Below are 23,676 nucleotides of genomic sequence, written 5' to 3'. Positions count from 1 at the left end.
GGCGGTAGGCTTGCAGAAACACAGGAAGCTGCAGAGTTGATACATTTCTCCGTGTTCTGCTCTACTGCAGCTGCCTAGGAGGTCTGTGTCTCCATTAACTCAGCATGGTTCTCGCTACATCCAAGGGAGCGGTATTTCCCGTCCTCATACCGCTTGTGGTAATATCTATGAATTGACATTTTGTTAAATTTTTTACGATAGTCACGGCACAAGGCGGTGATTTATCGCTCTGCTCGGTAATGTCAGCTTTTCATGCGGAAAGAGCCTTTATAAATGGAGATTTTGCTAAGTGTTCGGTAAAGTCAGCTGTTTTCAGCATTTCCACATGCGGAAAAATGCTTTATGAATGATACCCTAAGTAGCTGAGTTATGTTTCCTGAGTAGAACACATTGTATAAGCTATAAAAACACTTTATATCTGTGTTGTTTGACTTGAACTAACTGGCAAGGGGCTTGATTTACAAAACGGTGCTAACTTTAGCACTGGCCCTTAGCACGTCTAAACTCAGTTGAAATGTGAGAAGTAGTGATCGTGCGCAAAGTACCACGCGCAAAGTTTTGTGCGCGCACTGCGCAGGGCGCTCCGCGCGAAGTGCCCACTAAAGCCTATGAGACTTAGCGCTTGCATAGGACTTTGTGCGCGGTACTTAGCACGCGATCTGATTGAGAAAACTGGTGCTAACCTACTTAGCACCCTGGTTAGCACGCCTTAAGACTTTAGACCTGCTAAGTAGGTTAGCACCGCTTAGTAAATCAAGCCCAAGGTGTCTTATCTTCTAGGACAGGGGTAGGGAACCTATGGCTCGGGAGCCAGATGTGGCTCTTTTGATGGCTACATGTGGCTCACAGTTAGGGGTTGATTCACTAATTTACACTGCTCAAGCAGCGCAGCTTAGTGTGGCAGCGCAAGTAACATTTTCAAAGTAGGCACGCTACTGCTGTAGCATGCATTACTAACTTACTCGCGCTCCCACCAAAACGAACAGCTGCTTCAATTGTCCCACTCTGGACCCTGTCATGTCCAGTGACTTTGTAGGATGAGATCCCTGCACTTTGGACCAATAGGCTGCCTGTCACTTGACAGGCAGCCTATTGGGCCAGAGTGCGGGGATCTCGTCCTACAAAGTGAATCAGCCCCCAAATCAACCCCCAAGCTAGCTAATTGTACAAGCTGTTAGTCAGTATTTCTGCTCTCTGGAAAATTGCTGATGTTGCTGAAACCCAAGAGAAGCTGAAGACGTGTCTGACACTGCCTGGCGGATCAGCCATCACCATGGCAACAGGGACATGAGCCCTATTGTGCCAGTTTGAAACATATTGTATGGCTCTCACGGAATTACATTTTAAAATATGTGGCATTTATGTCTCTCTCTCAGCCGAAAAGGTTCCTGACCCCTGTTCTAGGACCTAGGTTCTCACCGTGTGGTAAGCGTACCTCAGGGGGTACTTCTTATGGTTCCAGGGGGTACTCAGGCTTGATATACTTAACCCAGAATAACAGAGTATATTTTAGCTAATTAAAATCAATAATTAATGCTTGGAAATGGTTTAGAACCAATTATCATGTACTATGATTATGTATATATTTGTCAAGAGGTACTTGTGGGCAGGGCGAGGCGGATGACGTCTCTCCAGGCACACGTGACCCCGGCATTCCCCATCTGGTCCGCCGATGACGGTGAGACAGTGGGTGGAGACGGAGGGGATGTGCAGCCAGTATTGCTCACGGCGGCAGGAGACCTAACCAATAGGTTGAAATGCTGAAGAGGTGGTGTCCAGACCTATGTCCAATCCGTGAGTACCCAGATAGTTTCCCATCAGGTCCGCAGGCCATGGAGCCTTGCGATAGGATGGTTTGAATTGGGATAATTTGATTGGGTGACCACGGAACCATGATACTATATAAAGGAGTGTGTTCCATAGATGTATTGTATTCTGACTTGCAGCTTAGCTTGATAAAGAAGCGGACTAGCTTTGAAACGTTGCTGTGATGGCTGACAAGCACTTTAATCAATAAAAGATCATTTGATACAGATGGTATCGGCTTCTTGGATATATCAAGAGGTACTTGTGATAATGTTTACTATGTATGGGGTACTTGGTAATTACATGGTTTTAAAGAGACTCTGAAGCCTCCAAAAAATGAGGTTTTTACTTTAAAAACCTCTTTAACATAATTGTTTCACCTAAAATGCTGCATCCCCGCTGCTGAAAACTTAATTAATCACCCCAAACTCCCGGGGCAAAAATCCACGACTTTCCTGGTCGTGGATTTTGCTGCCCGGGGAGGCAGAGCTTTGGGCTGTAGCTCTGCCTCCATGCACATCAATCTGCGCTGATCGCCGCCTCTCCCCGCCCCTTTCAGTGAAAGAAGTCTGAGAGGGGCAAGGAGAGGCCCCAGGGAGTTTGGGGTGATTAATCAAGTTTTCAGGCACGGATATGTGGCGTTTCAGGTGGGGCAATTATGTTAAAGAAGTTTTTAAAGTAAAAACCTGATTTTTTGGCGACTTCAGAGTCTCTTTAAAAGGGGTACATACCAATAAAATGTTGAGAAACACTGTTCTAGGACAGGCATGTCCAAATGCGACCCACCAAGCCTTGTCTGGTGCCCTCTACAGTTGTTATTGCCATGTGAACCGCAGGCTGTAGCTGAGGTGCCACATGCAGGGGTAACCTTGTATCACCACTCTGCCACCGCCTTTGCTTGTTTGTAGCCACCACTGTAGCAGTAGCAGCCACAGATTAGCAGCTGCCACTAGGCCAGCAGCAGTAACATCCACTGATTCGCAGCTGCCACTGTGCCAGTATATGGGTTATTCCCATGAAAATTATATAGAGGCAAAAGTTTAATGGCAATCAGCAAAATTATGTTTAATTTCGCTAGTTTTGCTCCCTAGTACTCTCAAGAATGGCAATATGGCTCTTGGCCTGAAAAGTTTAGACACACCTTTTTCTAGGAGGTTTGCACTGTACTGTATACCGTATGCTCCCCATAGCAAACTAGTTTTTGCAGTCTAATTGTAATTGTACCATGTAAAATCTGTTTGTCTTTTCCTGTTGTCAGTTTAAGATTTAATGTCAACAAACATGAATGCAGACCCTAACAATGTTACATGTCTACCTGCTTGCAATGTTTCTTTGCTAAATTGCTTTTTCATGCTTGGCATTATGACAGCCTTGAAGATTTCAGTGACCGAGACCTTGCCCTTGTCCCCCATGAAACTGCCCTTTGGTATCTGTATTGTTGGAGCAACTGATAGATGACATCATGAGAGGTGTACCTGCACATCCACTTCTCGATAATGCAGCAGAAACAGGAGCCTGTTGGGGTTCAATAAGTGAGTATTAACACAGAAAGTAGCAAATGGTGATTTATAGTTTAATTGATATTTTATGAATTTCTTTAAAGGGAACCTTAACTGAGAGGGATAAGGATGTTTCCTTTTAAACAATACCAGTTGCCTGGCAGTCCTGCTGATCTCTTTGGCTCCAGCAGTGTCTGAATCACACACCTGAAACAAGCATGCAGCTAATCCAGTCTGACTTCAGTCAGAGCACCTGATCTGCATGCTTGTTGAGGGGCTGTGTATTAGAGACACAGGATCAGCAGGAAAATTAGGCAACTGATATTATTTTAAAAGGAAAAATGTATATCCTTCTCAGTTTAGGTTCCCTTTAAAGTGCTACTGTACTGATATACATGCATGGATATAAACATTTATTTTATAACCATATTCAGTTTGTCAGTGCAGCTTTGTGCGCTGTCCTACCAACAAACACACACGCACACACGCACGCACACACACACACCACATCATGAAAGAAGTGTCTCTTCACACAACAAGACAGCCCTCCCATACTCCTTATCTCTGCATTAGCAAATACAGAATACAGAGCAGCAGTACTGAAGGAAGTACTTTCCTCTCAGCCTCACGTTATAATCATCATTTACAGTTTGAAGCCCTTTACACTTTTCCTTTTGCCGGCTTTTAAGTGAACCTAAAGCGAGATGCTTATAAAGACTATCATATGTGTTTCCTTTCAAATAACACCAGTTACCTGGCAGTCCTGCTGATCTTTTTAGCTGCAGTAGTGTCTAAATCACACTGAAGCTGGGAAAAAGGGCACCGCAGCTACCTTAGACAGAAGGGCGCCGCCATAGGAGCCTATTATAAAAGTTGCGATTAGCGGCATTGGGCAGACATTTGGGCGCCTGGAGTCGGCCAATAAAATAACCACATTTTACATAGTGGGAAGCCTTGACACTGGCTATTTTATTAGGCAACTCCAGGTGCCCAAATTTCTGCCCAGAGACGCTAATTGCTGTGTGTGTTGGGGGGTGGTTAAGGTGTATGCTTTGGTTCGGGGGATAGTAAGTGCCACCGGGACGGAAGGGAGGGGAGGTTTAAGAGCTAGGCACCACCAGGGGGAGTTTAAGGGTTTGGCGTTGATAGAGGGAGGGTTGAGGGTAGGTTTCAGTAGTGTAAGGGTTATACATTGGTAGAGAGAGGGTTCTGTGTGAAAGTAGGGTTAGGTTAGGGCATAGTAAAATATCAGTAAAGATTATCAATATTTTACTATTAAAATTAAGTAGTAAAATATCAGTAATTTTGCCTAGCAACTGGTATTGTTTAAAATTAAATATGTCAGCCTCCATATTCCACTCACTTCAGATTTCCGTCAATGTTGATACAGAGACTAATTTAGGCTAATTTTCTGGTATCCCTGATAGTAATCCTATCATTTTCTGTAAAAGGACAGTGCTTTTTGTATTTTTCTTAGGTAGTGTACAGTGACAGCCCAATTGCCCTATATTGCTAGCATAAAAAGAAATCTTTAGCACTAGAGCTAAACTCAAGATTTTTATATATTTGTTCAATATGTCATTGATTTAGGCTTTATGGTCTAAGCAGAAAATGTTGGTTCAATAAGTATTTTAGTGAAATGGCTTTAGACATTCCGTCAGTATGAGCTGATAATCTAATAAAAGGATTGCATGCATACAGAAGCAAACCGGAAAGATAAAAATGATCATTTCTCTGCAATTTTAGCTCAATTTTTACTATACAGGAAAGCCAAAAAATGTAGTTCTAATTGAATGAAATTGGTCATTTTGGGCTTACCATGCAGGTATACATTTTACTGTCTGACACAATCCCTTTCATCAAATCTGCTGGTGATGCTGCTGTTGCCGCAACATGTCCAACTGATCAACTTTCGAGTTGTTCTAATCCAGTTTATCAATCAGAAGGGTGATAGAGCATTTAGGAAAACCTGTCAAGCAATGGCTGTATAGTGTTATGCCTGATACACATCATACAATTTCCAGTCAGATCAGTTGGTCAAATCGATCATTTCCGACAGGTCAGATCTGATTTCATCGTTTTTCTGATCAATTTTCCAATCACTTCTGTTCAGAGTCAATAAGAAAAACAATCAGAAATCAGATCAGACCTGTTGGAAATGATCGATTCCACCCATCTATCTAACGAGTAGTTTCATGGTGTGTACCAGGCATTAGATTACACTACTGCACTGAATGTGCGCTGTAGATTGAGTGGATAAGGTAGTAAAATCAATCGCTACTAATACTTAACCAATTGTGTCTGTGTGTGGCAGGTATTTTAGAACGTTTTTGCAATTATTTTAGAATCAATAGTTTAAGAAGACAGCATTACTATCTGTTCATGTTGAAAGCCATACCATAGTGAGAGAATGCCTGTCTTGATTGGTTATATCATTCTGGAAATATCCCCCTCTCTTCCTGTGTCAGCCTCATTCTACAGTACAGTGGTTTTCTGGAATAGCAGCTGGACATTCCCCCTTTCTTTTCCTTCTGGCTTGTGGAGTCCCTCTGCATTACATGGAGTGTGGAAGTGTCTGAGCCTGTCTTGACACCTCTGCTGTCCTTTAAACTGTCCCTCCGTCACCTCCCCCTTCATGTCCAGAGGTAGGAAGCAGTGTCTCTCCCAGGCTGCTTCTGTTTGCACCTGCTCAGTCTCCCAGCACTGTGCTGTGTGAGTGTATGTGTGTGTGTGAGTGTATGTGTGTGGATGTGTGTGTGTCTGTGCGTATTGATTATTCCATTGTGCTGGGGAGAGAGAGAGAGAGAGAGAGAGAGGAGCTGTCTGTGAATGGATCTGGGAGAGAGAGGGGGAGAGGGAGAGGTGTCTCGGAGACTGTAAATCAATAGGAAAAGCCCTGTCCACACAGAGAAAGTACCTCACACCACAAAGACATTGATTTATTTTTTCCTAGTCTTCATCTTCCTTCTGTAAAGGGGGGAGCAAGAAAGCCCGAGAGAGAGAGCGAGAAAGAGAGAGAGAGGGAGAGACCGCCTCCTCAGCATCCCTCAGACACAGCTTTATCCTCTCGCACCAGCTAAGCTGTAAGTAGCATTGATTTTACAATCTATTCCTGTTTTTTTTCCCTCTCTCTCTTTTCGTCTCTCTCTCTCCATCTCTCTCCCTCTTTCTCTCATTTTGTGGCTTGTGGGTCAGAAGGCAATTGATTGAGGGGACTAGATGGATGTATAGAAATTGACATATATATAATTCCACCCATTTACAGTTACATGGAGCAGTACCTCTATTTCTGATTGCAATCATAGCCGTATATTTCTGTGTATACACACATATATAGATCCGCAGGAGCACCCATTTATTTCTGCATGCCTAGGTTTACATCTATGTTCATATACATTTCATTTGGATCTGTCATAATAATTTGCATTATTGTCACATATTATATACACATAAACCTCTAGGATTTGAACTTTTTATTTGTTAACCTGTCTTCGCAGCTATGACATGTAAAATGATAGACATAATATTCAATGTACATTTGTAATGTATTTTATAGACTCTCACTTTCATATCTGTGTATGAATACGCAATCATGCATATACGCTACATATACTTGTATATAGTATTACACATAGTGAAAGAATGCATACCGTATGTGTGTGTGTGGTGTGCATGTACATATATATATATATATATATATATATTTATATATATATATATATGCATGTATGTGTCACACACTGGTTGGGGGTTATTAACATCAACCAGAATTAAATATATATACTGGTTTATATGTATACCAGTGTATATATGGACACGCATTGAATGATATTTGTGCAGAGCGCAGCAGCTAGCCGCTCGGTTTTTCATGAAATATTACAGATATTTGTGGGTAAGCCCAGGACAGAGGGAGGCAGAGAGGTAGAGACACTTGAATACAGACCAACAGCGGCCTGACAGTCCTTCACACCTGTTCTGTACTGACTGTGACATCACAGCTGTTGTGTGCCTTTGACTGACCGAAGCCCTCATCATATGAGGAGGATAATAAGCTTCTTTTCTTCGACCACTAAAAAGGCAGTTAGGCAGGTGGATAGAGGCCAATACAGGGTTCATTCAAATAGCATCATATAGATGGACATAGAGAAAACGACAATACAAAGAGGAGAGGGGGACCTTATATTTAGCATAAGAATTATAGAATGAGAACAGCAAATTGAGGGGAAAAGGAAGATATAGTGAAAGCTCAATGCACACACAATACATATGCAGGAGCCGATTCCTCAGTCGTATATATAAGAGGCAGCAGGGCTATGAATAATGCACTATACAGCCAAAAGAAGATAAAGAGATGGAAATAAAAGGTTGTTTGTTGGTTGGGGGATGTTCAGGTATACAGAAGCCAGGATATATGAAGAGAAGGTCACATAAACATAGACAGAGGGGTGTGTGTGTGTGTAAGGGTCCATATAAATATAGAAATATGGTGAGAAAGGTTCATACATAAAATCAGGAGTAATTGAAATTCAGAACTAGACGTGGAAATAAAGGTTTATCTATAACATACTTTATTTTATACTAATGTAGTTTTAATGCTTTAGTGTTGCAATAATTCAATGTACATTATTTATGTTTGTGTGTGTGGGGGGGGGGGGGGGAGGGAGTAGAAATACACAAGAGGCATATGTATGTTCAATGGCTACACTAGTGTGGGGGCTGGGCTCATGAGACTCATATACACACAGTGACAGGGAATGTTATGGTACAGCAGGTGACCATAGGGAAAGCTGTAAGGGTCCAGATGTGCATTGCGATAGTGAGTTTAAATGTACAAGAGATGCAGAGTGAAGTCTGGAAATGCAGGTATACCCAAATAAACAGGCTAGCTAGGTATAGGATTAGTTCATTCATTGTACATGCAGAGCTACACTAATGTACATGCTGATGTACACAGAGGCTGGTCACACTGATTTACACAGATGCAAACTGATGCTTCATGATCCAAAGGTGGACCTGCTCAGGTGTCATGGCTACTCTGATATACACAGAAGTGTAGGGTTAAGATGAAGAGACACAGTGTGAGTTATGAATGTGCAACTGTAAACAGAGAAATGGGGTTAAATATTTGACATGTCATATTTACATAAGGTCACAGGGCTAGTCACAGAGGTCCACGAGTTCTCAGCTATATAGTGGTAACATTGATGCTTGTGCTATACACATAGACACAGGACTGTATAAAAAGGTGAAAGTCACATATACAGAAAAACAAGGTTACACATGGGAGTTAAGATGGACAGAGAGTAGACTGAGAAGTACATGATAATAAGTATTCTAGGACAGTACAGATGTAAGCAGAGTGCAACATCTTCTACCCTGTGCCTAACCCAAATTATGCCCAACAATAACATGTGCAGGGTACTGTTACTGTCCCTAACACCTTACACCAGCCTGATCATTTTATTTAAGCTGAAAACTAAAGTTAACCTTTTTTTTTTCTTTCAATTAGCCTTACACGTACATATTTACATATGCTTCTCATCTGAGCCCTAATTCTGACAGTAAACTAAACCTTTTCCTAAGCCTAACGCAAACTCTTTAAATTATGTATACCATATGTTTAATTTAAACTTCCAAGTAGCCTAACCAGAAAAGTGGTGACTAACCATTGAAGCTAAGTGAACCTAACCCTTGCAGCCACCGCCAACTTACTCTAATTTAGCAAACTTCTTAAGATGAACACATACTTGCTTTCAGCTCCAGGAAGTGTCGTCACAGCTGGTCTTGAATTTCTTTGCTCAGATTCTTGGATGAAGGGGTTTCAGGTTCTTCGGCATTTATCACTGATCAGTTAAATACACAGTAGTTCTGTTTAACATATTTTCAATGTAGAATGTAAAGATGTATACCGTTATCTTGGTAGTTTCAGTCTATCTAAAAATATGTGAGGATTGGAATATCGATTAGAGTCCTGTGTGTAATGATAGGCAGACTGGGAAGAATAAAGATTCTGAGTGGAAGGAATTAACGCGCTCATGCAAAGACAAACACATCCAGCGGAGTCAGATGATCATAAAGACAGATGGACACTGGCTGAGGGTCAATTACATGGACAGAGGCAGAGATATATGAGGCCCCCATTTGATGAAGCATCTAATACACATGAAAACAAAGGTGGTGAACATTGCTCTCATATCCACAATAGAAGGACAGTGAAGCTTCACAAACGCAGTGAATGATAATTATGAGCAAATTCACCATATTTGGATGTACTGCCAAAGCTAAGAATTCTTCATGTAAAGATCACCAGGATGGAGCTGAGGCGAGAAAGGTTGATTTATACACTGGATATTAGCACACGGTGAACGTTCTATTACATACCGCAATTGAGGATCAGCTCCACCCAGAACCGATGTCGGGGTTCTGAGAACATTCTGGAGAGCAGGCTCATGCAGGGAGACTTTCTGTTTCTCACAGGTTTCCTTTAAATCAGAAAAGCGTGCCTGTGCTTTCTCCCACAAGGCCATAATGAAGATGTCAGTCCTGTAGCTGGATTTCTCATTTATTTGTTCGTCTTGTTGGAGAAGGTGACACCACCGCTTGCCTTTGCAGCAATGTAGAAAACTGCATTTCTTTTTTTCAAAATGATTTACCTACAACATGCTTTGTTTTTACCTACAACATGCTTTGTTCTATTCTCCACATAGGATTGATATTTAAAATGACACCTTCAGAGACCAGAACCTACACACTTTTTATAGGAGAATTATGAGTGGGTTGGAGTGTTTGATAAATAAGTGAAAAAGCCAAATTTCTTACTACAATATGAAATGACATAAAGGGAACGAGCATTTCAGCAACGGTATCACTGTCACACTTGGAACACATGGAATAAAGGCAGTCCCTAAGTCCCCTCACTCTCATGATTAATTTCAGAAGGTCAGACCTGGCTGTAAATGCTAATAGGCTAGACTTCCAAGTGACAGTTTTACTGTTTTTACCATGAGCATTTTCAGCCTGACCCACAAGAGCTTTCTCAATCCCTTCTATACCGGCAGAGCACAAACGCAATATGAGGAAGTACTACTTATTATACACAGTGTATAAAATAGATGCTATATAGTTTCTTTTAGTATGGGGCTTTAGTTTGTACACAGGAGCCCATAGTACTGGTACATGATTATTAACCATGAGGAAACGGATGCAGGTTTAAGTGTAGGCAAGGATAAAGAGAGACATTTCGGGTAGCTCATACATGCAATGCATTCAGAAATTACTCAGACCGCTGCACTTTTCAGTATAAGCCAGCCTGCTGCTAAACTAGTTTACATTTATTTTTCCCTTATCAGGCAACGCTCAATACCTTGTATTGACAAATGAAAACAGGATTTAGCAATGATATCTTTTATTTATAACAAAATATCACATTGCCACAAGTATTCACACCCTTCAATTGACAATTGAAACTTACTATGATGCATCAAATTATTGATCATCACTGAGATGTCTTGAAAATTATTTGTAGTTCGGTGATAAATTGAATTGATTGGACATTTTTAGAAAACAAAAGCACAAACCTGTTTAATAAGGCCACCCTAGTTGACAAAGTGCATCAAAGCAAAACCAAAGCCACGATGATGTTGAAGGAGTTGCCTGCAAAGTTCATAAGCAGAATTGTGTTGAGACATAGATAGACAAAAAGACAAAGACAAACACTTATATAGCGCTTTTCTCCTGGTGGACTCAAAGCGCCAGAGCTGTAGCCACTAGGGCGCGCTCTATAGGCAGTAGCAGTGTTAGGGAGACTTGCCCAAGGACTCCTACTGAATAGGTGCTGGCTTACTGAACAGGCAGAGCTGAGATTCGAACCCTGGTCTCTCATGTCAGGGAAGGCTATACATAAAATGTTTTACAACATTAAAGGTTGCCAAAAGCACAATGGCTTCCATAATTCGTAAATGGAGTAAGTGTAGAACATCTATGGCTCTTCCTAAAGCTGTCACACAACCTAGCTGAGCAAATAGGGGAGAATGGAGGTGACCAAGAGCCCAAAGGTCACTCTGACCGAATGCCAGGGAACTTGTGTGAAAATGGAGAAACCTTCCAGAAGGACCCATCACTGTAAAATTCCACCTGTATGGCAGAGTAGCCAAAAAGTAGCCTTTTCTAAGTAAAAGATGCATGAAAGTCATATTAGTAATTGAGAAAAGGATTCTCTAGTCTGAAGAAGCCACATTTGAACTGTCTGTCCTTTTATTTATAATTTGAGAGGATATGTGGAGGAGAATGGCAGACAATCTCTAAAGAAAAATATTTGAAGTGTGTCCCATCATACTAAAAAAAAAAAACCTCCCAGCTGTTATCAACTATGTGGTCATAAAAAGGCTTGACTACTTGTTTAAATGGGATGTTTTACGTTTTTTTATTGGTTGCAATTGGCATAGAATTGATAATTCCCCCATCAAACCCACTGTTTTGCCTTCATCACACAATCAGCCTTGCCTTCATCACACCCCCAGCCTTGCTTTCATCACACCCCCAGCCATGCCCCCATCACTCCCCCAGTTCTGCCTTCATCACACCCCAAACCGTGCCCCATCACACCATCAGCCTTGCCCCATCACACCGCCAGCCTTGCCTTCATCACACCCCCAGCTATGCCCCCATCACACTCCCAGCCATGCCCCCATTAGTCTCCCAGTTCTGCCTTCATCACACCGCAACCCGTGCCCCATCACACCATCAGCCTTGCCCCATCACACCTCCAGCCTTGCCTTCATCACACCCCCAGCCTTGCCTTCATCACACCCTCAGCCTTGCCCCATCAATCCCCCAGTTCTGCCTTCATCACACCCCCAGCCATGCCCCCATCACACCCCCAGCCTTGCCTTCATCACACCTCCATCCTTGCCTTTATCACACCCCCAACCATGCCCCTATCACACCCCCAGTTCTGCCATTAGCACACCGCAACCCATGCCCCATCACACCACCAGCCTTGCCCCCATCACACCCCCAGCCTTTCCTTCATCACACCCCCAGCCTTGCCCCCTTCACACCCCCAGCCTTGCCTTCATCACACCCCCAGTCTTGCCCCATCACACCCCCAGCCTTGCCTTCATCACACCCCCAGTCTTGCCCCATCACACCCCCAGCCTTGCCCCCATCACACCCCCAGCCTTGCCTTCATCACACCCCCAGCCTTGCCCCATCACACCTCCATCCTTGCCTTTATCACACCCCCATCCATGCCCCATCACTCCCCCAGTTCTGCCTTCATCACACCGCAACCCGTGCCCCATCACACCATCAGCCTTGCCCCCATCACACCCTCAGCCTTGACCCCATCACTCCCTCAGTTCTGCCGTCATCACACTGCAACCTGTGCCCCATCACACCATCAGCCTTGCCCCCATCACACCCCAAGCATTGCCTTCATCACACCCCAAGCCTTGCCCCATCATACCACCAGCCTTGCCTTCCTCACACCCCCAGCCACGCTTTCATCACACCCTCAGCCATGCCTTCATCACACCCTCAGCCATGCCTTCATCACACCCCCAGCCGTGCCTTCATCACACCCTCAGCCATGCCTTTATCACACCCTCAGCCATGCCTTCATCACACCCCCAGCCATGCCTTCATCACACCCCCAGTCTTGCCCTCATCACTCTATGGCCTTAATTTATAAAGCATTACCGCATACGGTAATGCTGAAAACAGCAGACTTTCCCAAACACTTAGCAAAGTGTCAATTCATAAAGGCTGTTACCGCATGAAAAACTGAAATTACCGAGCAGTGAGGAAAATTACTGACTTAGCTGTAGTTATCTCCAACACATGTCAGTAAATTGTCAGCAAATGTCAATTCATAAAGCCTGCGGTAAGCCAGACGATAATTACCGACACCTCTGGTGAGGTCTTAACAAGTTACAGAGACCTCTATTGAGGTCTTAACAATGCAGAGTGTAGGGAGCCGAAGTCTCTGTGCAGGGAGCCGAAGTCTGTGTGAGTCATCTGTGCAGGGAGGCGAAGTCTGTGTGAGTCATCTGTGCAGGGAGCCGAAGTCTGTGTGAGTCATCTGTGCAGGGAGCCGAAGTCTGTGTTAGTCATCTGTGAAGGGAGCCGACATCTGTGTGAGTCATCTGTGCAGGGAGCCGAAGTCTCTGCAAGTCTGTGCAGGGAACCATAATTGTAACAAAAGAGAGATATCGCCACACTTCTGCTGTACCGCTCAATGGGCTGCGGTAATTTACCAAACTTCAAAGGCAGCTGTGAAAATCTTTATGAATTAGCACACAAAGGTCTAAAATACCAAATGCGGTAATTTCCCTCCCAGGCAAAGCCTTTTATGAATTGAGGCCTATATTACTACATTACTCTTATTACTACATTTCCGTTATATCAGCATTTCACAGTAACAAATACAATGTTTATGAGGTAGGACCTAAGGTTTTAAACACAATTTTTATATGCAAATATATATTGGTTTACATTGGGTGCCAATGCAAAGGTTCCAAAATATGTAAGGAAAGTTATTTGGGCTACAAGATGAAAGTAGTGAGGTGGGACTTATAGTCGTAAGATGTGGCTAAACAGCAATATAGACCCCAACACAGTAGTCCCAGTGTATGAAAACACATTGAAACTGAGAGTTTTAGTATACAGGTAGTCTGGTGACAACAGATGGTGCTGCCAGTGCTAACATCAAAAGTTGTATCACGAAGAAAAAAACTGACTTTGTAAAATTGTATCCAATATGGAAGATACTTTATTTTTTAAAAATAAAGCTTAGAATATTCCAGAGTTATCTGTGAAGGCAGTCCTCCTGTATGGATGTCAGACATGGAAGGTAATAGCAGAGATGTCAGAAAAAAGCCTTCAAACTTTTATAAATTTCTGCCGTAAGAATACTAAATATTTGGTGGTCATATGTAATTTCACATAAAAAAAAAAGTTGTGGAAAACAGCTCAAGAAGAATATAGTTGCAGATCAAGTAAAGGAAATGGGGGTGGCGAAGCAACATTTTCCACAAGGAAAGCTCCATAGAGAAAGAAGCTCTAAAATGAAACACCCAAGGCAGAAGGAAAAGAGGAGGACCAAAAACAATTTTGAATAAAGAAGACAGAGACATCATGGACCAAGATCAACAGAATCACTCAGAACAGGAAATGGTGGCATGCTTGATGCACTTTGCTGCAATGGAAGACAGGACATATTGGTAGTAGTAGTTGTATATCGATCCCTTAAATAGAGACAACTGAAGAGGAAAGAAAGACCGGAATATGAATTCAAATAGGAACTGCCCCCCTCCAAAAAGGAAACTTGAGATGGGAATACAACCAATTCCGGTTTGGAAGGGTAGGAAGTGACAGGAAATACTCACAGATGATACAGTAGAGTACAGAAAAGGATTTTTTCAGGTGATATACACAGATGGCCCAGACCCCACAAAATGCTGGAAATTACTTTTATCTGTTAGGATCACAGACCAATCCTAAAAAAGTTATACGTTTTGCTTTCATCTCAAACAATTCACTTTCAGATTGCTGTTATTCTGAACAGTTCCTAGCCTTGAACAACATACATTTTCCATTGTGATGAATGAGAGCACCTGGTCTCACAGAGCAGCATTACTAAGTTCTATGGTTTCGAAATGTCTGATAGTGCTTAATCTCTAAACTGAACCTGTACTGATGCTAAATAGCATTGTGTTCTTTCTATGAAAGCAGCCATTGCCTGGCTCCCAGCCTAAGTACTGAAAGCTAGTGCGCTGTCTGAAAGTAAGACAGTCAGAAGTCATGGCTGCTAATGTAAGATGTTGTATGCATTGCTATTTAGCTTAAATCCCTGGTTTGACCTTCAAGGTTTTTATTGCTAGTAAAGGTTATTTGTGGACTATGCTATTACAGTACTTACACAATTTTCATATTTGATGCAGTCAGAGAAATCCATTCGGAAAATGACAGAAAGCTACCAGTAGAAGTGAGAGTTGTTTTCCCAGTTTGTGAACAGCTCTCATTACCCAGCATAGAGCCATCAAGTGACTCCACCCACCTACTGCCAAGAGATTTACTCTTTGTGCCCAGCATTTCAGCTACAGTTCAGTAAAGTTTCACACTGCTCATTGTGTAACAAAGCATTTAACCCTTCCCAAGATATTTCTAAAGGCTACATTAATTCCCTGTCCTTCAGGATCTGAGGGAGAGGGTGGTGTCATTGTTTCTGAAATGCTTTTTCTATATAGATAAATTCCAATGACACATAAACAATTAAGCCTACGTAGTATTAGTAAAGATCAATATGCAGAAAGACAACTAATGCATCATTATCTAACAATTACTGCATTGCTTATTGTGTCCTCTACGATTTTCAATTTAGTCCAGGATGAAAAAATATCATCTAAATTTCTTGAACCATCTAAAAATGAGAGTAACTCCTTATATATACTGGTAATTTATTTCTTAGGCATGTAACAAGTAACTGCACCTTTTTGATGAATTAAACGTGGTAAGTGAAAAAGCAGGGTAGAGGAAAAAAATAACATTGTGAGTGGTGATCACTTACTAACTTGTATTGACGTACAAATCTGTTTTGCCATACTGAAAATGTTCATATTTTGCTTGATGCCATGGAGATGAATATATGCCTGTCTACAGCTGCTCTGGAATGTTCACATAGGCACAACATGACATTTCTGTATTAGTTCTCACATCAACAAGCACACTTTGAACGTTCTCATACAGCAAAATGGACAAATTGGAAGTGATTATTTAGAATATTGGCTTTGCTGAAAAGTGTATGTATGTGTGTTGAGGTATTCTTTAACAATAGTCATTAGCAATTTTCAGAACATTGGTTTGCATAGCATTTGGAGGCGCGTGAAAGGCCAGTATACCACAAATACAATAGGATTTATTTGCATATATTGGCTATCATTCATAAAGGAGCTGTCGGTAAGGGGAATCAATGCGGGAAAACACCGCTGCCGGTATTTTAGACTTCTGGGTGGGCATTCATAAAAATGTATCCATGTGCGGTAGCAGTGCGGAGATTACCCGAACTAGGCTGGCGGTAGGCTTGCGGAGACATGGAAGCAGCCGAGTTGATACATTTCTCCGTGTTCCGCTCTGCTGCAGCTGCCTGGGAGGTCTGTGTGTCTCCATTCACTTACATTGTTATCGCCACATCAGAGTGAGCGGTACTTCCCGACCTCACACCGCTTGCGGTGATCTTTATGAATGAACATTTTGCTACATTTGTTCCGATAATCACCGCACAAGGCGGTGATTTATCACTCTGCTCGGTAGTGTCATTTTTTCATGCGGAAAGAGCCTTTATGAATGCTGACTTTGCCGAGTGTTCAGTAAAGTCAGCTGTTTTAAGCATTTCCGCATGCGGAAATGCTTTATGAATGATAGCCATTGTGATTCAGGGAAAATGATAATATTTCAGACCCTAATGCTTTCTATACATAGTAGATGGTGCTTCAGTTGCCAAAAATCTAGTGTCTGTACTGTGGCCCCCAACCCTCCTTGATGCATTGGCAAGTGGTCCGCCTGGTAGATCGTCTCAGGCAAGTGCAGGCAAAGGGCGTTGTTCTCCTATTCACCCTGCCCACTCCATTGTGCACTGCACTGTCCACCTTTCATCTCCCTCCATAGCAACAGAACATGTTGCTATCCTGCAGGCTAGTGACAAGTCTGTACAGACTCTGGCCTAAACTGTCAGCTTAGGGATGGTGTTTGTTTCCTGTCAGGCATCAGTTCTCGTGAGTGTGAACGAGACTCAAGACACCAGTTACATGTTTGCCTAGAATAGGCAGAGGCCTAGAACTGCTGCCGTGTTTGTACGTTACAGGAAGTTAGTAGTGGTCTTCCAGACCCTTCCCTATGCTAACAAACAAAAGCAGTGAATGGAGTTCTTTAAAGTAACCCTGCTGAAAATGTTAAAAGCACTCTCATTGGGCAATGCTTCTGATTCTTGGTAAGAAGTCATGATCATTTTCATATATATCTATGAATATTACATATTGTGGAATGTTGCAGCTTGCAGCTCTGAGGGTCAGTGTTGCAGGAGGTGATCTGATAAACAAACACAAGTAAAAAGAGGCTCTGTGTCTATGACCACAAAGAAATTTGAGCTTGAACTGTTATTCATAGATGTCACATGATATGCCACATAATCTGTACAAATTATATTGAGGTATGCAATGGGTGTATGTTTGCCCATCAAAAAGCTATAGATAGAAATATTGACGCCGAGTGGCAGAGAGAGTTGTATACCAGGGCTGTGGGATCGGTACAAAAATCATCCGACTCCAACTCCTCAGTTTATGAACCCACTGACTCCAAGTTGAGGCACTCAAAATTGCTCGACTCTCCGACTCAGACTCCACAGCCCCTGCAGGGCTATGGAGTAGGTACAAATATCATCCGACTCCAACTCTGACTCCTCAGTTTATGAAACCACCATCACCTTGACTCCAACTCCACAGCCCTGTTATATACACATAAAGATGTACCTATTTTTGTGAGGCCAATATTGAGTGACGTTATAGAAGCCATTTATAGAGCCCAATTTCCCTGGAGATAAGACTGATTTTCAGCTCATTATCAGTTATTATATTGTACTGTATACAGTATATGTAGTGCAAAAGGATCAAAAATAGTGCAAGGTTTATCTCAAAGAATAGGGAGAGTGCTAGTAAACACTTTGCTGAGAATCTTAAGAATCTTTTCTCATGCAAGTATTGAAGCAGAAGTTGAAATGTTATTCTTTCTTCTTTATGTCCCACAGTGCATAGATCTCAGGGTGTCACCTGTGAGACCTGCCTGTACACAGCTTGATATATATATACCAGCAATGTATTCAATTCAAGGACACTTGTAGCTATTGTGCTGTATAGCATTCACCTCCTAGAAAATCTCAGCAGTTCCCAATCAGTCCATAGAAAGGAAAGTAATTCACAATCTTATATCCGTATGTAAGTTGATGTTTGCAGCAGGTCCTAGTAGTGCATCAGTCTGGCTGAGCATGGGGGATGATCGCACATATCCTGTGTTCCTTGGACTGAAATTCACCATTCATTCATAAGTGTAATAAATCAATTATTATACTGAGAGAAGTACTATAAAATATTCACATTTATGTTCATGTATAGATTATTAAACGTAGACGTCTTCTTCAGCATGCCATCCTTGGTTACCATGGCAGTAGCATATCTCTCTTGGAAAGGTTCAGAATGAGGACTAGAGTGCTAAGCTGAATGGCAGAACTTGTGAGCTGGTAACTACCAATGAATGTGGGATTGTGTGCGTGGGTGCGCTATGTACCTGGAAAGAAGCCCCATATTGAAACCACACTACTGGGATGCAGAAGGAAGTCCATTAGAAGAGCACACTACTGGGCTGCAGAAGGAAGTCCATTGGAAGAGCAGACTACTGGGCTGCAGAAGGAAGTCCATTGGAAGAGCACACTACTGGGCTGCAGAAGGAAGTCCATTAGAAGAGCAGACTACTGGGCTACAGAAGGAAGTCCATTAGAAGAGCACACTACTAGGCTGCAGAAGGAAGTCCATTGGAAGAGCAGACTACTGGGCTCCAGACTGAAGTCCATTTGAAGAGCACACTACTAGGCTGCAGAAGGATGCCCAATAGAAAAGCAGACTACTGGGCTGCAGAAGGAAGTCCATTAGATGAGCAGACTACTGGGCTGCAGAAGGAAGTCCGTTAGAAGACCACACTACTGGGCTGCAGAAGGAAGTCCGTTGGAAGAGCAGACTACTGGGCTGCAGAAGGAAGTCCGTTGGAAGAGCAGACTACTGGGCTGCAGAAGGAAGTCAGTTTGAAGAGCAGACTACTAGGCTGCAGAAGGACGTCCGTTGGAAGAGCACACTACTGGGCTGGAGAAGGAAGTCCGTTGGAAGAGCAGACTACTGGGCTGCAGAAGGAAGTCCATTAGAAGAGCAGACTACTGGGCTGCAGAAGGAAGTCCGTTGGAAGAGCAGACTACTGGGCTGCAGAGGGAAGTCCATTGGAAGAGCAGACTACTGGGCTGCAGAAGGAAGTCCGTTGGAAGAGCAGACTACTGGGCTGCAGAAGGAAGTCCGTTGGAAGAGCAGACTACTGGGCTGCAGAGGGAAGTCCATTGGAAGAGCAGACTACTGGGCTGCAGAAGGAAGTCCGTTGGAAGAGCAGACTACTGGGCTGCAGAAGGAAGTCTGTTGGAAGAGCAGACTACTGGGCTGCAGAAGGAAGTCCATTAGAAGAGCAGACTACTGGGCTGCAGAAGGAAGTCCATTAGAAGACCACACAACTGGGCTGCAGAAGGAAGTCCGTTGGAAGAGCAGACTACTGGGCTGCAGAAGGAAGTCTGTTGGAAGAGCAGACTACTGGGCTGCAGAAGGAAGTCCATTAGAAGAGCAGACTACTGGGCTGCAGAAGGAAGTCCGCTGGATGAGCAGACTACTGGGCTGCAGAAGGAAGTCCGTTGGAAGAGCAGACTACTGGGCTGCAGAAGGAAGTCCATTAGAAGAGCACACTACTGGGCTGCAGAAGGAAGTCCGTTGGAAGAGCAGACTACTGGGCTGCAGAAGGAAGTCCATTAGAAGAGCACACTACTGGGCTGCAGAAGGAAGACCATTAGAAGAACACACTACTGGGCTGCAGAAGGAAGTCCGTTGGAAGAGCATACTACTGGGCTGCAGAAGGAAGTCCATTGGAAGAGCAGACTACTGGGATGCAGAAGAAAGTCCATTAGAAGAGCACACTACTGGGCTGCATAAGGAAGTCCATTAGAAGAGCAGACTACTGGGCTGCAGAAGGAAGTCCGCTGGATGAGCAGACTACTGGGCTGCAGAAGGAAGTCCGTTGGAAGAGCAGACTACTGGGCTGCAGAAGGAAGTCCATTATGCTGGGGATACACGGTACGTTTCTGTACCGTGTATCGACCAGCTGATCCGGCCAGCTGATAATATTCAGCCGCTCAACCCTCGCCCGCTCGATCCCCGCCAGCGGACAATGGCAGGGAATCGAGCGCTGATAAGGAAGCATGAAGAAGAAGAAAGTCCATTAGAAGAGCACACTACTGGGCTGCATAAGGAAGTCCATTAGAAGAGCAGACTACTGGGCTGCAGAAGGAAGTCCGCTGGATGAGCAGACTACTGGGCTGCAGAAGGAAGTCCATTGGAAGAGCAGACTACTGGGCTGCAGAAGAAGTCCACTGGAAGAGCACACTACTGTGCTGCAGAAGGAAGTCTGTTGGAAGAGCAGACTACTGGGCTGCAGAAGGAAGTCCATTAGAAGACCACACTACTGGGCTGCAGAAGGAAGTCCGTTGGAAGAGCAGACTACTGGGCTGCAGAAGGAAGTCCGTTGGAAGAACAGACTACTGGGCTGCAGAAGGAAGTCAGTTTGAAGAGCAGACTACTAGGCTGCAGAAGGACGTCCGTTGGAAGAGCACACTACTGGGCTGGAGAAGGAAGTCCGTTGGAAGAGCAGACTACTGGGCTGCAGAAGGAAGTCCATTAGAAGAGCAGACTACTGGGCTGCAGAAGGAAGTCTGTTGGAAGAGCAGACTACTGGGCTGCAGAGGGAAGTCCATTGGAAGAGCAGACTACTGGGCTGCAGAAGGAAGTCCGTTGGAAGAGCAGACTACTGGGCTGCAGAAGGAAGTCCATTAGAAGAGCACACTACTGGGCTGCAGAAGGAAGTCCATTAGAAGACCACACAACTGGGCTGCAGAAGGAAGTCCGTTGGAAGAGCAGACTACTGGGCTGCAGAAGGAAGTCTGTTGGAAGAGCAGACTACTGGGCTGCAGAAGGAAGTCCATTAGAAGAGCAGACTACTGGGCTGCAGAAGGAAGTCCGCTGGATGAGCAGACTACTGGGCTGCAGAAGGAAGTCCGTTGGAAAAGCAGACTACTGGGCTGCAGAAGGAAGTCCATTAGAAGAGCACACTACTGGGCTGCAGAAGGAAGTCCGTTGGAAGAGCAGACTACTGGGCTGCAGAAGGAAGTCCATTAGAAGAGCACACTACTGGGCTGCAGAAGGAAGACCATTGGAAGAGCAGACTACTGGGATGCAGAAGAAAGTCCATTAGAAGAGCACACTACTGGGCTGCAGAAGGAAGTCCGCTGGATGAGCAGACTACTGGGCTGCAGAAGGAAGTCCGTTGGAAGAGCAGACTACTGGGCTGCAGAAGAAGTCCGCTGGAAGAGCAGACTACTGGGCTGCAGAAGGAAGTCCATTATGCTGGGGATACACGGTACGTTTCTGTACCGTGTATCGACCAGCTGATCCGGCCAGCTGATAATATTCAGCCGCTCAACCCTCGCCCGCTCGATCCCCGCCAGCGGACAATGGCAGGGAATCGAGCGCTGATAAGGAAGCGCCGGCGGGGACGAGCGTCAATCGATCCGCGCGCACGCGCGGACCAGTGGGTACGCGGCTGGGGTCGATCCGGTAGCTAACCGGCCGCCGGATCGACCCGTGTATTCCCAGCATTAGGAGAGCACACTACTGGGCTGCAGAAGGAAGTCCGTTGAAAGAGCTGACTACTGGGCTGCAGAAGGAAGTCCGTTGAAAGAGCTGACTACTGGGCTGCAGAAGGAAGTCTGCTGGAAGAGCACACTACTGGGCTGCAGAAGGAAGTCTGCTAGAAGAGCACACTACTGGGCTGCAGAAGGAAGTCCATTAGAAGACCACACTACTGGGGGAAAGAAGGAAGTCTGCTGGAAGAGCACACTACTGGGCTGCAGAAGGAAGTCCGCTGGAAGAGCAGACTACTGGGCTGCAGAAGGAAGTCCATTAGAAGAGCACACTACTGGGCTGCAGAAGGAAGTCCATTAGAAGACCACACTACTGGGCTGCAGAAGGAAGTCTGCTGGTAGAGCACACTACTGGGCTGCAGAAGGAAGTCCATTAGAAGAGCACACTACTGGGCTGCAGAAGGAAGTCCATTAGAAGACCACACTACTGGGCTGCAGAAGGAAGTCTGCTGGTAGAGCACACTACTGGGCTGCAGAAGGAAGTCCGCTGGAAGAGCAGACTACTGGGCTGCAGAAGGAGCCCACAAAAGAACATTACTGAAATGGAGCTTTAAGGCTAAATCAAGACTTTATGGATCTGAAGACATATACCGGTATATGATAATTTTCCCAATTGAAAATGAGGACATTAGTATTGCCTGTTCTGGTTTAGTAAATCAGGTTTGTATGGCATTGCTGGATGCAGACTTTTCCTCCTTTCTACCTGTTCTTGGGATATTCTGAAAGTTGTTTTCCTGCAGCCCAGCACTGTAAGACATTTTTTTTAGGTACAGTACATACAGGACTTGCTAACACAATCCCCCATGCTCTGACATTCAACTGAGTAATTTGTAACCTTTCTGCACCTTTCCTTGAGAGATGTTGCTGTCATGGTACCCAAAAGTGGAATACTGATGGAGACTTCTGTTTCCTAATCACATTTTTGAATTAGGTCATTTGAGGTAAGGTGGGCAAGGAAGGTATATTTATGTAAAAGTTGATGATTAGTTTAAAAAGTTAATTTAATGCTGGCATAGTGTCATCCAATGTTGCTCAATTTCATGGCATCAAAATCTGATTTATCTGATTTTGCTGTAGGCCCTGTCAATGATACCTTCACTTTAAAGCTGAGCTTAGGATAAACCTGTCTTGCCTGCAGCACACCCCGAAGCTCTGCCCACTACATTTTGGATAACAGTTTTTGAAAAAGTCCTTTAAACATTGTAAATTTCCTGAAGAAACAGCAGTTACATGACTGCTGCATTTAAACCGTTGTGATAGGATCCAGTCATGATACCTTCCAAAGTCTATAAGTGGCAAGGGGCATCAAGGCAATATTATTATTATTGTTATTATTAGCATTTATATAGTGCTGACATCTTACACAGCGCTGGGAAAAGTATATTTAGGGGGAAGCCAATTAACTTATCTGTATATTTTTGGCATGTGGGAAGAAACAGGAGTGCCCGGAGGAAACCCACACAGACACGGAGAGAACATACAAACTCCTTGCAGATTTGAACCAGGAATCCAGCACTGCAAGGTGAGAGCGCTAACCACTATGCCACCGTGCTATAATATATAGCACACTTGGAAGTTCTAACAGAGGTGGTCACGTGATGCAATACAATTTTGCCCCTGCATTCCTTTAAACGAAATTGCTCCAAAAATGATGCAGGCTGATCAGTAATCGCAACCGCTAGCAATTAGCGTAGTGGAATCACCCTCATAGTGCTCAACTATTGTAGTGCTTTGCCAGTTATCGTCAAGCACTGTAAAAAGCGCTCTTAGGTGACTCCAACCCTAACTCTAGATACAAATATTTTGTAAGGCACCCAGTGG

The 23,676-nt window shown here is 43.9% G+C and overlaps 2 protein-coding genes across 5 annotated transcripts in view; both read left to right on the top strand.

The window, feature by feature from the left end:
• The window catches only part of ZFHX2 (zinc finger homeobox 2), a 149,701-nt gene that overhangs the window by 23,048 nt on the left and 102,977 nt on the right, over positions 1-23,676 (top strand). The window contains exons 3-4 of one of the 4 annotated variants that reach the window (XM_068242198.1): positions 3,176-3,338; positions 6,259-6,388. The gene's annotated coding sequence lies outside the window, so the exon portion shown is untranslated. Of the gene's footprint in view, positions 1-3,175; positions 3,339-6,164; positions 6,389-23,343; positions 23,378-23,676 lie in introns of those variants that run through there. The other 3 variants (XM_068242206.1, XM_068242202.1, XM_068242212.1) reach the window with 3 other exon arrangements.
• On the top strand, positions 11,850-12,647 carry LOC137531874 (uncharacterized). Its single transcript, XM_068251909.1, has one exon. It carries the CDS (start codon positions 11,850-11,852, stop codon positions 12,645-12,647), a length of 798 nt encoding a protein of 265 aa, XP_068108010.1.

Source organism: Hyperolius riggenbachi, chromosome 1 (genome assembly GCF_040937935.1).
Source record: "Hyperolius riggenbachi isolate aHypRig1 chromosome 1, aHypRig1.pri, whole genome shotgun sequence".
Taxonomy (NCBI): Eukaryota; Metazoa; Chordata; class Amphibia; order Anura; family Hyperoliidae; genus Hyperolius; species Hyperolius riggenbachi.
Note: the sequence above shows the minus strand (reverse complement) of the source record. Positions and strands in the feature narration are given on the sequence as shown.